This window comes from Microcaecilia unicolor, chromosome 2, assembly GCF_901765095.1.
Source record: "Microcaecilia unicolor chromosome 2, aMicUni1.1, whole genome shotgun sequence".
NCBI lineage: Eukaryota > Metazoa > Chordata > Amphibia > Gymnophiona > Siphonopidae > Microcaecilia > Microcaecilia unicolor.
This window is the reverse complement of record NC_044032.1, coordinates 367174272-367192556: the sequence shown is the minus strand read 5'-3', so window position 1 is coordinate 367192556 and position 18285 is coordinate 367174272. Positions and strand designations below refer to the sequence as shown.

Here is an 18285-nt window from a genome sequence, read left to right as displayed (position 1 = left end):
TTCAGCAGTTTCCGGAAGACAAGCCTTAACTGGAGACTCGCGTTCTGGGCTAGACCTGTCAGAAGTTCCAGGACAGCTGAAAGTATAGACCTCAGAGGTTGCATTTTGGATAGAGGGTGCGCTTTTCAGCTCATCAACCTTACTTTCGGGGTGACAAGAATTCAGGTGGCAAGGTGGGGGGTGGTGGTCATCAGCCGCATCCAGGCTGGCCCTCTGTCCTGTTCCAAATGGAGGATGTCTCTTGGTATTTCGGAGAGAGTAGGCCCAGAATACGTCAGATCAGTGGGTCCTCAACATCCTGCAAGTCAGCTACATGTTGGAGTTTTCCCGCTCTGTCGCTCCTCTCTTCTTACAGGTTTAGGGCACCATAGGCACATTGTTGGCCCTCTGGGTCATTGTGCCCGTGCTTCCTGCCAATAGAGAACTGGGTCGCTATTCCATCTACTTCATGGTGCCAAAAAAGTAGGGCTCGGTGCACCTGCTGTTGGACTACAAAGGGCTCAATCACTGCTTAAAACTATCTCATTTTCAGATGTTGACCCTTTGGTTTGACATTGCCTCCGTTTGGGCGAGAGAGTTTCTCAGCATTCTTGATCTCAAGGAAGCGTACCTTCATATTCCCTTCTGGCCCCTGCATCAGCAGTTCCTGCGATTTGTGTTGTTGGTCTGTCACTTTCAATTCATGGCCATGCTTTTCGACCTGGCCACAGCGCCAGAAACGTTTTCCAAAGTTCTGGTCCTGGTGGTGGCTTTTCTGTGATGGCAGGATGTGCGGGTTCATCTGTATCTGGACGACTGGCTAATCATAGCATTGTCCTACCACGAGAGTGTGTCGCCCTTTTTCAGTTGTTGGGCTGGGTAATCAATTTAGACAAGAGTCGGCTAGTCCTGTCACAGCGGTTGGAGTACCTTGGGGTGCTGTTCAATTCCCAGCAGGAGCGAGTGTTTCTGACAGACACCAGGCAGCAGAATCTGGTGCACCAGTTTCGGTCACTACTCACATGTGGTCAGCCGCGTGCCTGGGACTATGTTCAGGTGCTGGGATCCATGATGGCAGCCATTGAGGTGGTGCCCTGGATGTGAGCTTGGTTGCGCCTGCTGCAACAGTCATTGCTTGATCAGTGGTCCCCAGTGTCCCAGGATGGCAGCAGCTAGGAGGAGCATGGCCTGGTGGTTGGTACCACAAGATCTTACTTGGGGGAGTTCAATTTCTGATCTCCCACTTGGAAGTGGTGATGACAGATGCCAGCCTTTCGGGCTGGGGGGTGCATTTCAGCCCACGATTGGCCCAAGGGACCTGGTCCTCGGAGGAGCCTAGGTGGCTGATCAATCGTTTGGAGCTTCGTGCGGTACACAAGGTACTGGTCAAGTTTGCACCTCTGTTGACAGGGTTGCTATTGTGAGTGTTCTCTGACAATGCCACAGCTGTGGCATACATCAAGAAGAAAGAGGGCGCACTCAGGAAGCAGCTGGCTTTAGAGTCCAGTTGGTTGATGGCTGGGCAGAAAGCCATCTCCTCTGCTTGTTGACGGCGAACATGGTGAGGTCACTGAATGTGGAAGATGATTTTCTCAGCTGGTATGTGCCCGTTCTGGGGGAGTGAGAATTGTCCAATAAGGTGTTTCTTCTGGTCCGGTGGCATTGGGGAACGTTGGTTCCGGACCTTATGACTACGAGGGCAAACTCCAGGTTCCCATGGTTTTTCAGCCATCTGCAGGAGCCAGGATCTCTGGGCCTGGATACTCTGCTTCAGCTTTTGCCTGAGGGCTTGGTATGTCTTTCCACCGTGGCCAGTGATAGGCAGGCTTTTAAGATGGGTAGCGAGCACTGGGGCCGGGTGGTCTTGATGGCTCTGGACTGGCCATGGTATGTCGACCCTGCTAGACGAGGAACTGCTGTGATTTCAGCAGGAGAGGGGGGCTCCATCAGGGGCAGGTCCTCAGGGAAGATCCCTCCCCCTTTGGTCTTATGGCTTGGCCATTGAAAGGGTTAGCATGAGGAGGAAGGGATACTCGGATTCTGGCATTGAGGTTCTGCTGCAGGCTCTGAAGTGGTCAACATGTGCGGCGTATATGTGGGGGTGTGCATGTTTAAAAGTTGGTGTGTGGAGCAGGGTGTGTACCCTTTTTTTTTTTTGCTTCGGTTGGGCACATTTTAGCCTTCAGGCGAGAGTGCACAAGGGGTTGGCCTTGAACTCTTTGAAAGTGCAGGTGGCGGCGCTGGCCTGTTTTCGTGGTGGTTGTGGCATTCATATTTGGTGCATCCAGATGTGGTGTGCTTCCTGAAAAGGAGGGGGGGGGGGGGGGGGTAGGTCGGCTTTGTCCTCACTTTCTGGCCACCTGCCCAAAATGGAATCTTAACCTCAGGGCATTGCAGAACCCAATGTTTGAGCTGCTTTGTAAGACATCGTTAAAGGATCTCACATTGAAGACTGTGTTTCTGGTGGCAATTGCTTTGGCGCGGCGGAAATTCAGGCTGTCATGCCAGGACCTGTTTCTCTGCTTTACGGAATCGGGAGCGTCAGTCAGAATGGTGCCTTTGTTCTTACTGAAGATAGTGTCTGTTTTCCACATTAATCAGTCTGTGGAGCCTTCTGGAAGGAGGATGAGGGAGTGCAGTTTGCTGCCTTGTGGCTTTTGGACATTCACAGCGTTCTCCTGTGGTATCTGGAGGTCACAAATGACTTCAGGAGGTCGGACAGATTGTTCTGTTTGGCAAGCAGAAATAGGGGCTTATAGTGTCTAAGGCCTCGGTAGTGCATTGGCTTAAGGAAACAGCGGAAGTGGCATATTTGCTGGTGGGCAAGCAGCCTCCGCGGGTGTTGCAGCTCATTTGCAGAGTGGCGACGTGTCTGTGTTGCCTACTTTCACAAAACACTATTGGGTGGATGTGGCTGTGTGGGAGGAAGCCGCCTTTGGTGCTGCGGTTCTGAGAGCGGCAGGGTTGGAGTCCCACCCGGGTTAGGGATTGCTTTAGGACATCTCACAAATCCTGGAATAGTGGGAAGATATGTAATGGAAGGAGAAATTAGATATTACCTGATAATTTTCTTTCCATTACCTCTTCATACTGTTCCAGGAGCCCGTGCTGCGAGTCTGGTGTGCCATGAGGGAGGTATGGTTGCTGAGCAGCGTTGTCTGTTTGCAGCATCCTCGTTTCTGGTCTACTTTCCGGAGGGCAGTGTTTTCAGCAGGCTTTCTTGTTGTTTGGCTTGTGATCTGGACTGCCTGTGGAGAATTAATATGAAGCTTCGGTTGTTCAGTAGGCTTCATGTCTGGGGTTCTACTGCTTGGGTAGTAATTAGTGAGGAGCTGAGCTAGGGGTCTGGGTATATAGGCTATAGCTCAGCTCTGAGTTCTCTATCTTCACCTGCTGGTTGATGGACATGACTATTCCAATACGCCCTAGAATAATGTGAAGAACTAATGGAAAGAAAATTATCAGGTAAGACCTAATTTCTTTAACTTGCTTTCTTGTGACTGGGCTGCGTGTTTTAAATTAGCAAGTAAACTAGTGACACACAGCTGACAACTTGAGTTTTTTTCATGGCATACTTGTGGTGGAAAATTAAAAACTTTGGGAATACTTACAGTTTGACTTTATACTAGTTGTCCTCTTTAAGTAAGTAGATCTTGTTTTTTGGTTAAATTAAATGTTCAATTTGTGCTTATTTTAAGCATGTGCCTCTGTGATTAGGGATCCTGCAGTTAGGCAAATAGTATCTGCTGTTCATCAACCAAACCATTTTCTCTGTTGCAGGTGTTAGCTGTGATGCATGTTTAAAAGGAAATTTCCGAGGTCGCAGATACAAGTGTTTAATTTGCTACGATTACGATCTGTGTGCATCATGTTATGAGAGTGGTACAACGACAACAAGGCACACAACTGACCATCCAATGCAGTGCATATTAACCAGAGTAGATTTTGGTAAGTGCTGTGTACTCTCTTAGCAGGAACGTGGCTGATGTAGTTTTCAGGAATATGCACTAGAATCAGTTAAAATTGCTATATAGGATTTCTTTTTTTTTTTTTTTTTTTTTTTTTTTTTGCTCAGATAAGAAACTTGATAACCATGAAAAAATGCAATTGACTCATTTTGTTGAGCTCCTTAGTTGCGTTTTTCTTTTGCTGTCTTGCTTAGTTTCTTTGGTTACAATAATTAAGTCATTTGCAAAAAGCCATTGCCTTTGACCTGCCTTGCTTGTTTATTCCTTGTATTGAATCATAATTAACTACCTAAGTGCTGAAATGCCCAGTAGGTGTTTTGTGTGTGTTTTTCCTCCCCTATTTTAACTGGATATGTAGCGGTTGCAGCTGCTTAGATTTTTTTTTCTCTATTTTTAGAGCAACTATAGTAGCTTGAGCTGGAAAACTAAGTGTTTCTCCATGCAGATTTGGTTATTTCATACAGCTTATAGATTTAATGTTTAAAATGATCAGTTCAGTGAATTACTGTAATAATAGACATCAGGACTTTTTTTTTATTTAGCTGACACAGGTCCAAAAGGTGCATATGAACAAAATTTTTTTTTTTTTTTTTTTTTTGTGTTGTTCTACCAGTAGAAGGAGACACAATCTGAAATGTTTCCGTGGTATCAACAATATAGGAGTGGTGCATTCTGGAATTTGTCAGTATTTTTCTGCCTGCAGCAGATGGTGCAGGTGGAATGGTGCTGCAGGTATGTATTTATTTGGTGTAGGTCTTCCTCCCCAGGGTGCAGGCCACAGTCGGCAGCCCTTAATGTTGAGCCTTGACTTGGGTCTCGCTTCCAGAGATTGATCCATAGAATTTTCCTGGCCCCAAGCTCCAGCCCACAGGCTCAGCTTGTGAGGCTAGCTGGCAGGGGTGAGTTCCCCCCTCCCCTCGAAGACTGTCAGGGGAAAAGAAAACAAAAGGACATTCCAAAATGGTGGACTCCTGTTAGGATGCTGCAGAGCATTTCCTCTTTTGACATGATATTGCAGTTTTTTCTTTTTCAATATGGGAAAGCCTATAGGTTGGGCAAAGTTTAGCCAGAGGGCTAAACTCCCTCCAAGCCCCTGTTAAGCCCCCAGCAGGTCCCATTAACGCCTTTGTAGCCTGTGGTGAAGAGCACTTTCAGATCGGTCCGCAGCAGAGTCTGCAGGGACTGAGCCTCATAGGAGAAGGGCTGGAGCGATCTGATGGGCTGGCTGTTTCATTGAGTCTGGACCCAAGAGCACCTCCCTTGCAACCTTGTGCAGCAAGTTCCCCAAACCTCAGGGAACAAAGCCAACGGGAGGAGAATTTTGGTGGCTGTTGTGGAGGATGGGAGGGAGTTGGGGGAAGAATTACTGCAAACAGTAGAGGTTGTAGAACAACTTTGAAGAGCTGGGCAGCCCCTCTCCCCACCCCCCCACCCCAAATCCAGAGTGGTGTGCTCTTGGTGCCAAAGAAGAGGTCGAGGTAGGAACTAAGAAATTTGTCAACCTATGATTTGCCATGCTTACTTACAAAAAGACCTTCTGATATATGATTAGACACTATTTGGCTTGTGATATCTGATTTGGGAAAAATGCTTCTACCAATTGTTTATCAATTTCATCTCAAGATTTCACTCATGGATTCAAAGTCAGGCATCAGAAAGGAGAGTTTGCTGAATTTAAATCTTTGTTTGAAGGGTTGAAAAATCTGGAACGGACTATCTAAAATGCAAATAGTCCAAACAACTTTAGCAACAGATGTGATTATGATTACATTTAAATCAGAAAATATGGATAATCATAGGAGTACAAATTTGAGACTATTGCATTTTCCTAGGGAAGTACATGTTTCAGCTACAGTTATCATGAGAATTATTTTATGGAAACATTTCTGTTGTCTGAGGATATGCTACCAGTTATTACCTGTGCTGCTTATTTCCCTGGGAGAAAATGTGAACTAAGTGTACCAGATGGAGATATTTCAGTGGACTCGTTGAACATATCAAGAGATATACCTGGATCTAGTGATAGGTCTTATTTCGACCTTGTTGGTTTCTTTGGTTAACAGCTCTGAGGGAGGCAGTTTCCCAAGTCTTTTAAGAACAGATAATTTATGAGAAGAAAGGTTTTGATTTTTCCTGATATATTCCATAAGACCCAAAAGAGGAGGAGAGATTTTTTTTTGCTACTCTGCTCTGGTGTTCAGTTGCCTTGTATTTGACGTTTCTCTGTTCATTCTGAGAAATATATTTTTTGGGATCCCCCTTCTTTTGACTACTTTTTGGACTACTAAGGTTGTAGTTGGACAGTCCTCTTTGGAGGGTGTACCTGGCAGGGCATGTGGAGGCAGATGCCTTAGTAATGCTGCACCCATCTTTTGCTGCCTTGATTGGACTGGAGGGGAGGGGATGGGGACTTATTATTAGAATTTGAGTGCCTTGGCAGTGTTACCAGAGCTGGGGGGGGGGGGGGGTGTTAATGGGTCTAACTCTCCCCCCCCCCCCCCCCACAGCCTCCCAACAGTTTTTCCATCTGCCTTGGTAGATCTGGATTGGTGGAAGCGGCAGCTATTTTGTTGACATTACCAAAACTCTATGTAGCCCAAGGAACTTAAGGGGCTGGCTAGTCTGGGGACTTCTGTGCTGCTTTCTCCCCCAGCAGAGAAGGGAGAACCTGGGGAGGGGTTGTAGTGTATTCCTCCGGGGACCTGGGACCCCAGGTGGTGATAGCTCTTTATGGACTTTTCAGGAGGACATGGGAAGATTTCTCGTGTTGAGTTCCATCGGAACTGCACAGTGGTTGTGGGGCCCACTGTCTGGCCCGAGTCCCAGCCCATGTATCTAAGAGAGCCAGAGTACTCAGTGGTGGCTCAGATCCTAAGCGGGCCCTAATCCTGCTCTGCCCTCAGAAGATGTTTGTGGCGAGGAGAATATGGACAAAGGGGGCTTCCTCCTTGGGGCTCCATTCCAGGAAGGAGGATACCTCTCTCTGGAGGAAGAGGAAAATTTGCCAGCAGTTGCACTGTTTTGCAGGGAGGAGCTTTCTTTGTTGATCACTTCTTCTTTCCTCACTCTGGAAATACATAGAGCTGAAAAGTGCCCATAGATGGAGATCCCATATTGGAGCTTCTGCATAGACCCTCCAAGGCCTTGCTGTTTCATTGGGCCCTCTCATAGATAGTGCTAGCTGAATGGGAGGTGCTGGATGATGCCCTATGGGAATCAAGCTCACAGGCAGGTTCTGCCCCCCACTCCGTCAAGAGGACTTGGAAAGGTTTTTGCACCATCTCAGGGTGGATGCTTTAGTAGCTGAAGTCACTGAGAAGACTTTACCCTTAAGGATGTGTGTGACTAGAAGGTGGAGTTTTTCCTCAAGTGCTTCAGCCCTTGGTGTCCAGGTGTCTGTTTGCAATGGTATGTTATGAGGGCCCTCCTGTGGTGAATGTAGCAGATGCCCACATCGCTGGTAGTGTAGTTAGTCTGGAGCCTCCTGGCCAGGGCACTGTATGTTCTTGTGAGTATGTGTTCCCGCATAGTGGGCAACATAATGGTGGTTTGTAGGTGGCTGTGGCTCCAGCATCGGTCAGCAGACTCAACTTCCAAGTCTTTTAGTAGGCTTCACTTTCACTGATGGCGGTGATTCATAAATCCTGTTTAAGGGGGAGGCAAGATCACAGCATGTCTGCAGGTTCAGGTGCCAGGTCTGGAGCTAAAATGTGGACCCAGTATGGACAGAAGAAGAGGTCTGTAGCTGGATTTTTAGCATCTCGTGGACAGAAGGGGCAGCCCTTTCGTGGAACCAGGAGATTGAAAAATGCCCTATCCTCGGCCATCACTACTGCCAGTGAGTATTTTGCAGGCCCTTCTGGGATGGTTCCAGTTGGGAGGGGGGGGGGGTCACTTCTTCCTGTTCCACTAGCAGTTGGCCCTTATCACCTCAGACCAGTGGGTCCTGGAGGTTGTTCAGCAGGGGGTACACCTTGGAGTTTGGTAAACCCATCTTGGATGTCTTTAGAAGAGACCTGCAGATGACACCATGAAGGCGACAGCGGTAAAAGCCACTTGCAGCAGTTGTTGCTATTGGGAGCAGAGGAGTCTGTGCCATATCAGGAGACAGGAAGGTTATCTATTCATTCCCAAGAAAGGGGTCTCCTTTTGACCAACCCTGGACCTGAAGGGAGTCAGTGGCTCTTCCGAATTGAGACCTTGCGATTGATCATTTCGGCAGTCAGGCCAGGGGGTTCCTTACATCTGTAGGTTTCTCCAAGGCCTATTTCCATATAGAAATTGGAGCCAAGCACATACAGTAGTCACAAGGGCTCTAGGGGGCGTGTCGCACAGGGCAGGAATCTTGCTTGTGACATTCCTGCTTAGATGACAGGCTGATTCAGAGGAGGGTTTGGACAGGAAGCTTCCAGGTGACTCTCTATCGTTGGATTGCCTGGGTTGGGTAGTAAACTATGCCAAGAGTCATCTGATGCCTTGGAGAAGTTGGAGTAACATGGAATTCTTTTCACCAGCTGTGGGATGATCTATTCAACCAGGAACAGATGACCAAGCTTGTAGCCCAAAGGAAGATGTTCTGTGTGCAGAAGGCTCCCTTGGTGGAGCCACCTAGAGCTTCTTGGATCTATGGCAACAATGCTAGAGGTGGTTCTATGAGCAAGAGCCTGCGTGAGACCTCTACAATGGGCGTTGCTGTCCTGGTCTCCCTATCTCAAGAATTTGAGATCAGAATTCTGCTAGCTGTGTTAGGATTTTTTTTTTCTCAAAGTTCTCTTGGATCCCATACCAGTGCAAGTTTTCTTTTTTTTTTTGGGGGGGGGGGGGGGGGGGGGCTCGCTGTCTGTCACAGCTCATAAAGTGGCATTAGTCCCCGTGGGAAGCGGCTTGGAGCACCAATTTCTGAACGCAAGGACCATCTGTTTAGTTGTTCAGCATTTCCATCTGCTTCTGCAGGGGAAAGCTGTGTGAGTGCTGTTTGACAATTCCACAATGGTGGGTACTTCCAGAAGCCCAAGGCCACCTGCTTTCGCAGTTAGGCGGAATGTTGTTTGGTGATGATCTTGGCAGCACATGATGAGGGAGCTGACAATGTGCAGGTGTGCTATCTGATTGGGCAGACATTGGATCCAGGAGAGGAAAGTTAAGCTCCGCAGCCTTTTAAATTCTAGTGGATTGGTGGGGGGCCCCTGCTTTTTGACCTGATGATATCGAGCTGAAATGTGAAGTAAACACATCTTTTCAGTTGCAAGACGGACTTCACATGGATCAATACCCTGCCCATCCATGACCAGATCAGCCCTAGGGCATGTTTTCCAGAAGTACATAACATAAGTACATAAGTAATGCCACACTGGGAAAAGACCAAGGGTCCATCGAGCCCAGCATCCTGTCCACGACAGCGGCCAATCCAGGCCAAGGGCACCTGGCAAGCTTCCCAAACATACAAACATTCTATACATGTTATTCCTGGAATTGTGGATTTTTCCCCAGTCCATTTAGTAGCGGTTTATGGACTTGTCCTTTAGGAAACCGTCCAACCCCTTTTTAAACTCTGCTAAGCTAACCGCCTTCACCACTTTCTCTGGCAACGAATTCCAGATTTAATTATATGTTGGGTGAAGAAAAATTTTCTACGATTTGTTTTAAATTTATTACACTGTAGTTTCATCGCATGCCCCCTAGTCCTAGTATTTTTGGAAAGCGCGAACAGACGCTTCACATCCACCTGTTCCACTCCACTCATTATTTTATATACCTCTATCATGTCTCCCCTCAGCCGTCTCTTCTCCAAGCTGAATAGCCCTAGCCTCCTTAATCTTTCTTCATAGGGAAGTCGTCCCATCCCCGCTGTCATTTTAGTTGCCCTTCGCTGCACCTTTTCCAATTCTACTATATCTTTCTTGAGATGCGGCGACCAGAATTGAACACAATACTCAAGGTGCGCTCGCACCATGGAGCGATACAACAGCAGGTGGTGAAACATCTCTTTCTGATGATCCTGACCTTGATACTTAGATTGTAAGTTTTTTTGAGCAGGGACTGTCTCTTTGTATCAGGTGTTCAGCGCTGCGTGCATCTGGTAGCGCTATACAAATGCTAATAATAATAATAATAATAATAATATTGGAGGTACAAGGATTTGATTCACCAGTTGCTGAGAGGGCCTGGATTCCTGAGGCAGGAGACAGTCCTAATAGAAGATTTGGATCCCTTCTGGTTTGGCTCTTGAGAGGTGGCATTTGATTTGGCCTCTGTTATTGCAGCGTTGCTCTGAACCTCCAGAGCATATATTTGGCATATATTTGCATTCAGAGAAATACCCTGCTGCTCATACCAGTGTTCAAAGACCCACATCTTTGAGCTGTGGTATGAGGAGCAGGCTATCTCTTAGTGGCATGCTGACCTTTCCTCAATTTATGGTATTCTTGTAACGAGATCTCGATCAAGGCTAAGCCCTAAATTCCATTAAGGTGCTGGTAGCAGCTATCTTGTGCTTCTGAGTCTGGATTAATGAACTTGCCCGCAATGGCGGGCAGATCTGTTTTATCCACCTGAGCCGCTAGGGAATGATTCCTCCATGGGACTGAACTTGGTCCTGTGGGTCTTTCAGAGGGTGTCTCCCGAGTCTTGCTTGCTGCCAGAAAAGATTCCACGAAGAGGTGTTACTCTTTCAAATGGAGGAAGTTTGCCGTCTGGTGTGACAGCAAGGCTCTAGATACTCCTTTTTGTCCTACACAGACCCTGCTTGAATACCTTCTACACTTGTCAGAGTCTGGTCTCAAGACCGTAAGAGTTCACCTTGGTGCAATTAGTGCTTATCATCGCCATGTAGAGGGTAAGCCTTATCTCTGGACAGCCTTTAGTTGTTCGCTTCATGAGGTTTGCTTTTGTCAAAGCCCCCAGTCAAACCTCCACCAGTGTCATGGGATCTCAACGTTGTTCTCACTCAGCTGATGAAAGCTCCTTTTGAGCCACTGAATTCCTGCCATCTGAAATACTTGACCTGGAAGGTCGTTTTTTTGGTGGCTGTTACTTCAGCTCGTCGGGTCAGTGAGCTTCAGGGCTTGGTAGTGTATGCACCTTAAATCAAGTTTCATCACAATAGAGTAGGCCTCCGCACGCACCGTAAGTTCCTGCCAAAGGTGGTGTCTTGAGTTCCATCTGAACCAGTCAATTGTCTTGCCAACATTTTTTCCCTGTCCTCATACCCGCCCTGGTGAAAGCAGTTTGCATACCTTGGACTGCAAGAGAGCATTGGCCAAGTAAAAGGCAAAGCCCTTCAGACAGCCTGCCCAATTGTTTGTTTCTTTCAACCCCAACAGGAGGGGAGTCACCATCAGAAAACGCACAATCTCTAATTGGCTAGCAGATTGCATTTCCTTCACTAACGCCCAAACTGGGCTGACTCACAATGTTAGAGCCATGGCTGCGTCAGTGGCTCAGAAGTCAGCCTCCATTGATGAGGAGATTTGCAAGGCTGCAACGTGGTCATCAGTCCACACATTCACATCTCACTACTGCCTTCAGCAGGATACCCGACGCGATAGTCGATTAGGGCAGTCAGTCCTGCAGAATCTGTTCGGGGTTTAGAATCCAACTCCACCCCCCCTAGACCCATTTTTGTTCTGTTCCAGGCTGCACTGTCAGTTAGTTCTTTATGTTTTCAGGTCAATCTATGTTATGTCCTCGCTGTTGCGAGGCCCAATTGACCAATGTTCATTGTTTTGAGTGAGCTTGGATGCTAGGGATACCCTACTTGTGAGAACAAGCAGCCTGCTTGTCCTCGGAGAAGGCGAAGATACTAACCTGTAGCTGGTATTCTCTGAAGACAGCAGGCTGATTGTTCTCACAATCCCGCCCACCTTCCCTTTGGAGTTGTTTTCTTATTTATATGCTTTATGATTTAACTGAGGAGGCACACTCGCGACGGGCGGGAAGTCGTCCGCACATGTGCAGTGCGCGCTGCTCGCGCACCAGAAGACTCTGGCAAAGTTTTATATTTTTGCTGGAAAACTTTTGCCGCTTCCTGGGCCGACGCGGACATCGACCCACTTGTGAGAAGAATCAGCCTGCTGTCCTTGGAGAATACCAGCTACAGGTTAGTATCTTCGCTTTATCAACATTACATGTTATTATCCCAGATTCCAGCTGACAAGGGTGTACCATGTTGTTCAGTCTTAGATTCCCAAATCATTTTGTCTCCTAGTTCACATAGCATCTTGATACTTTTGAGAAGATTGCATGAAAACTGAGCAAGTCTGCATCTTATGACTGATTATCCCTTATGACTGATTATGCAGCTTACTTGCTGTATTTCCTGCTTGATAGGCCCAATCTTTCAAAGTGATTTGGTCCACTGCATAGCCAACTTGTTTTCCCATCTGCTGAACAGTATTCTTTCATTGCCTCAGACTTACCTACGTGCTGCAGATTTGGTTGGACTTCTCTGCAGTTGTTTGTTGCATTAACACTGTCAGCCTGTAGTTCTCAGTTGCAAGTCAATGAGTTTTGAAGTGTGACAATGACTATATTCAACTATGGCTTCCTAGTTTGTCTCCTAAATTTACTTAAGCTCTATATAGCGTTTCACGTGCTTTCCTTTTCTATCATAACTTCATTGTAAACTAGTAAGCTCCCTCGTTTGCCAGATTTTCTCCCAACAGTGGCCAATCCAGGTCACAAGTACCTGTCAGAAACGCAAATAGTGGCAACATTCCAGGCTACCAATTCCCAGGGCAAGCAATAGCTTCCCCATGTCTGTCTCAATGGCAGACTAGGGACTTTTCCTCCAGGAACTTGTCCAAACCTTTTTAAAACCTATATACGCTAACCGCTGTTACATTCTCCGGCAAAGAGTTCCAGAGCTTAACTATCGTTGAGTGAAAAAATATTACTTCCTATTTGTTTTAAAAGTATTTCCATGTAGGCAAGATGGCGTTTTGAGCGGTCATGCATCTCTGAGCTCCTGATCCTCTACCACTCTGCCTGCCGTATTGGAGCTTCTCCCCATGTTACACATGGGGAAAAGAAAAGGTAAAACCAGGGGTCAGCCCTCCAAACCTGGAAAACACCAGACTCTGGAGAGGTTTGGCGTCCAGACGCTGGAAATGCCGGCACCCACCTCAGTTGGATCCGCGATGCTGTCGGCAGATCACAGCATAGAGGGAGCTTCGTTAAGCCCTCCTCCAGCGCAGCTCCCCCACTACCTGGAAGCAGTTTGGTGTCTGCTGAGGAACAGCGTTGTGAGACACCTGGTGAGGAGTTGATCTCCCAAGCTGCTGGAGGAGGTCCCGCCGCTACCTCGACCCCAGAAGTTTTAACAACAAGGGGTATGCGGGCAAGTAAGCCTTCTTTCTCCTGTGATCTGGGAGCTGCCTCCATTGGTGTCGGGGGATATAGAAAACCAGCTGTGGTGACTATGGAAGCCCTGTGGGATGCCATACAGGGATTGAACTCTTCCCTTCTTCAGATAACACCTTTAGGGGAGAAGTTTCTGATTTAAAACAATAACATCAAATTTTGTTTGGGAAAATAAATCTACAAGAAGAAAAAACTGATTTGCAGAGCTTTGCAACGACAGTCATTAAGGAGAGAGATATTCTAGCTAGGAAGCTTGAATATTTAGGTAATCATGGGAGGAGGAATAACCTGATATTTCTAAACTTCCCTAAATCACCATTAATCCCTGCTATAGAAATGTTGAAAAGATATTTTGGAGAAATATTGGGAATTCCCGCTGAGGGTTTTCCACCCATAGTCAGAGCCCAATATATAAGTGGAATCAGAACTCCAACCGTGAATCCTCAACCTGGGTTAAATATGACTGAATTTTGGAGAGTTCTCTGGAAGTAGTTACTGAACGAACAACTCTTCTAATAAATAACATATTTCAATTATATTTCAGACACATGGATACATTGTTCTTTGGGGCCAAGGTTCAGCTTTTTCCTGACTTAGCTAAAGACACGCAAAAAAGAAAGCGAGAATTCTTGGGTTTAAAACAAAGAATACTTGCTTTAGGTGGAACATTTGTACTAAAATTTGCTTGTAGATGCTTGGTGTCTTTTAATTTGATAAATTATGTGTTTTTTGACCCAAAGAAATTACAGGAATAATATCCAAGGAAGGTGTAATAGGTGCTTCCCTGAATGCTCCCACATGTTAATTATATGCTGGGTAAATTGGCTGCGAGTGTTGGTATTCCCCTGCCCTAATTGATTTGATCTATAAGTTCCTCATCTTTCATTTTCAATTTTTCCTTGTATCTTGTCTAACTTTTGTGGACTAAGTTTGAAGGCAATTTTTTGTTTACCTTAATTAAGGGTTAAAAAATTATTTCCTATTTTTGTTATATTGCTGATATTTCAAATGCATTTATGTTATATGAATGTAATATTAAAACTTATTATATATATATATATATATATATATATTTTTTTTTTTTTTTCCATGTAACTTCCCTGAGTGCCCCCTAGTCTTTGTATTTTTGGAAGTAGTAAAAAAAATAGATTCACTTCTTTTCGTTTTACACCACTCATGATTTTGTAAACCTCAATCATGTCTCCCCTCATCCATGTCTTTTCCAAGCTGAAGAGCCCTAACCTCTTTAACCGTTCCTCATTTGAGAGGAATTCTATCCCCTTTATCATTTTGGACGCTGTTCTTTGAACCTTTTCTAATTCTACTATATCTTTATTTGAGGTACGGCGATCAGAACTGAATGCAATACTTAAGGTGCGGTCGCATCATGGAGCGATAGAGGCATTATAGTATTTTCGGTCTTATTTACCTTCCCTTTCTTAATTACTAGTTTCCTGTTTGTGTTTGTAGCCGCCACTGCACACTGAGCAGAAGATTTCAGTATTTTAAATGGTCAAGTGCTAACAGCAACATTAGTACATGGCCATTAATACAAAAAATAGTGTGACCTTACATGGGTCTTTCCCACATGTTAACACCATATTTACCACAGTAATAAAATGGCTGCTTTTCTAAGATCACTTTTTTCCACAGCTTTAGTATAAAAGGACCCCAAAGTTAGTTATCCTGAAGTCTAGGAACCTTGCCTTTGAATGATCCATAACCACCTTTGCTCTACAGATGCATATCATCCAGTGATTACTATATATCCCAGATGATCACGCACTTCACATCAGAAATAGTCTCTCCATTTATAAACACCAGGGCCAGTTTCACTCTCTCGTGGGCTCATTCTGATACCAATTGGTGGAACACAACTCTCCTTGTAGAGAATCCGCGATCTCTCTGCCTTCTAGCTGACATTGCAGCCAGGATGTCCCAAATAACATCCATACCAAACAAACAAAAAAGTCCAAAAATGAAAAAAATCACCAGAAGTATAAATACACAAAAATAATTCAAAACAATTGTGATCCAGAATTCAAAATTGTTTCAATAAAGTTCTATTAATAAAAATTATACTAAGTTTTTATCATGTTTATAAACAGAAGAATATATTCTAAGAAATGAAAAAAGAAAAAGTTTGGAAAACATTTGTTTTTTTCAAATGCAGGCAACTAACAAAAAGAATTAAACATTTGAATCTTTTAGTGATCAGTATTTAAAGGCACTGGTCTGGTTAGCAGGTACTGCTGAATGGATACGTGCCAGTGACAGGGATTTTCAGTGCCACTAACTGGATATTGCCACTTCAGGAATATTCTGCAAGGCTTTCCCATCTCTGGGAAACTTCTTTCACTTCAAACCTCTTTGACTAGAATCTCTGTATGAATCCCGAACCTCATGCTGGGTTGTATCACTGTTAATATTCTGGAAGGAGAGTACCAGAGCAGAGTGGTTCAGTCCATTCTATTATGATAATTCTCAACATGCCCTCTACTGTGTGTGTGTGGGTGGGAGGGAGGGGGGGGGGGGGGTAGACTGGCTACTCGGGTACTTGAGCCTTCTCTCTCTCGTTGCTGCGAGATCCTCAGTCAGGGCTGCTTCCTAGAAACTTTTTGACTTGGCCTCTTGCTACTCCATCAGGGCCCCATTTCTATTGGGCATTTAACCATCTCCCTGCCTTAGCCCTGCCTCTCTAACTCAGCAGGTATAACTCCACTTACCTTGAGGTGGCTCACTCAGTCTCGGTCAGGGAGTGATCTATGGGAACTCAGCCATGTACCACCCTCTCCCTTACATTCTCTATGGTCCAGTCTTCAGAATATGTCCCCGCTAATAAAAGAACTGAGAGAAGATGTCCCCTATGATCACAATGCCCAGTTTGCTCTATAAATCTGTAAAACTATAAAGAAAAGCTGTATTGAACATTATGAACACTATATGACTTCCCTCTTTATGATTCCCTAATGTGTCTGTACTTATTTATCTCATTGTATTTGTTTTCCATCGGAGGTGGCTATCACCTCACGGTACTATGTAAGCCACATTGAGCCTACAAATAGGTGGGGAAATGTGGGATACAAATGTAACAAATAAATATATCAGGAGAATAATTTTAAAATTAACTCTCTCCTGAACAGGGAGCCAATGCAGTTGTTTAGGAAATTGTGAGATACACTGAAATTGATGGCAACTTGTAATATGTCGAGCAGTGCTATTTTGAATAGTTTGCAAAGACTTGATACAGGTAAACCAACATATAATAAATTGCAATAATCTAAACCATGGAGAACCAAACCAGGAATACTGTTCTGTGTAATCCCCAAATGGTAAATTAGAATATAAAACTATCCTTAGAAAGCTACTTTTGGCATGAAGATTTTAATAAACAAATTAAAGGGGTGGCCATGGGTGCCACCCTAGCTCTGCCAGTAGCTACCCTTTATATGGCTTGATTTGAACAACAAAATCTGTATGCAAAGGATCAATTTAAATAAGTTTTAGTATGGAAAAGAGTTTTGGATGATGTTTTCTTTCTTTGGAAAGGAACAGAAGAATCCTTGAAATCATTTGAACAATGGATTAATACCATCAATCCAAATTTACGGTTTACTTTGCAATATAGCCCTGTTGAGATTGAATTTTTGGATGTAAGGGTTAAAAGGTATGAAGATAAACTACAGACCACTGTATATCAAAAGCCAGTGGAAAGGAACAATTTATTACGTTTTTTCCAAGTTACCATTCTTACAAGTTGAAATACAACCTGCAAGTAGGTCAATATTTACTCCTCAGAAGAATTTGTACATCGTTGGATGAGTTTAAACGAGAGGCCCGAATCTAGAGAACACGATTTGCAGAAAGGGGATATCCAAGTAGAGCTTTAAGGAAAGCATATCCAAGAGCACGTTTTGCTCAGAGATCTTTGTTACTACAAGATAAAACACAAGTAGAACAAGATCGCCTAATGTGTACTTCCTTTTCTCATGTACGTTGCATTATTCAATCTATGAGAATACATTGGCATTTATTACAACTATGTCCTGGTTTTGAAGAATTTCCACTTATTGCCTATAGAAAGGGAAGATGATTGGGGAATTGTTGACCCCACAGAGATATTTTCAATCCTCCAGTCGTGAAGTCTTGGGGTCTCATGAGGTATGTGGGCGTTGCCAGTAGTGCGCCCATACTTACACTGGACTCTGTGAATGGTGCCTAATACTGGGTATAATTTAACATCTAGACAATACACAACTTGCAATAGTAGTAACGTAGTATATATCATTGAATGTCCCTGCAAGTTAATTTATGTTGGCAGGAGTACTCGTTCTATTAAATTGAGACTAAATGAACATAAATCCAGGATCATTGCAGAGACATTGCAAGCTCTGTTGGTTGCCCATTGGCAGCAAGTGAACCATCATTGGGAAGATTTACATTGGCGAATAATAGACACTGTCGTGATGGGTTGGGAGGGTGGCCATTTGGAAAGACTGTTAAATTATCGTGAGCAATTTTGGATTTATACTTTGCGAACTGTTAGCCCTATGGGATTGAATGCAGAATTAGAATGGTCCACCATAGTTTAGGTCCAAGCTTCTGATAGGTGGATCTCAGTGTCAGCTGCACTTTAAAATCTTGATTCAAACGCTCAGCCTCTATTTCCATATCATCATGCTGATCAATCCATAGACTGGTGGGTTGTGTCCATCTACCAGCAGGTGGAGATAGAGAGCAATCCTTTTGCCTCCCTATGTGTGGTCATGTGCTGCTGGAAACTCCTCGGTATGTTCTCTATCTCAGCAGGTGGTGGTCACACACAGCAGCAGCTCTGGCTAGGTCTCCAAGCCTAATTCTTAGGTTTTGTTGAGTACCTGGGGTTGAGGGCTCTTCTTGAGCAAGTGCAAACCTGGTGGTGCCAGGTCCCTCCTTTTCTCCCCCCTCCCGCTGGCTCCGTTAAAAAAAAATAAATTTT

The 18285-nt window shown here is 44.9% G+C and overlaps 1 protein-coding gene across 4 annotated transcripts in view; it reads left to right on the top strand.

Moving 5' to 3' along the window:
• KCMF1 (potassium channel modulatory factor 1) overlaps positions 1–18285 on the top strand; it is a 199128-nt gene that overhangs the window by 124774 nt on the left and 56069 nt on the right. For all 4 annotated transcript variants that reach the window (XM_030194541.1, XM_030194540.1, XM_030194538.1 and 1 more), the window contains exon 2: positions 3760–3927. In XM_030194541.1, coding sequence (XP_030050401.1) covers positions 3760–3927 — 168 coding nt within the window. The remainder of the gene's footprint in view (positions 1–3759; positions 3928–18285) is intronic.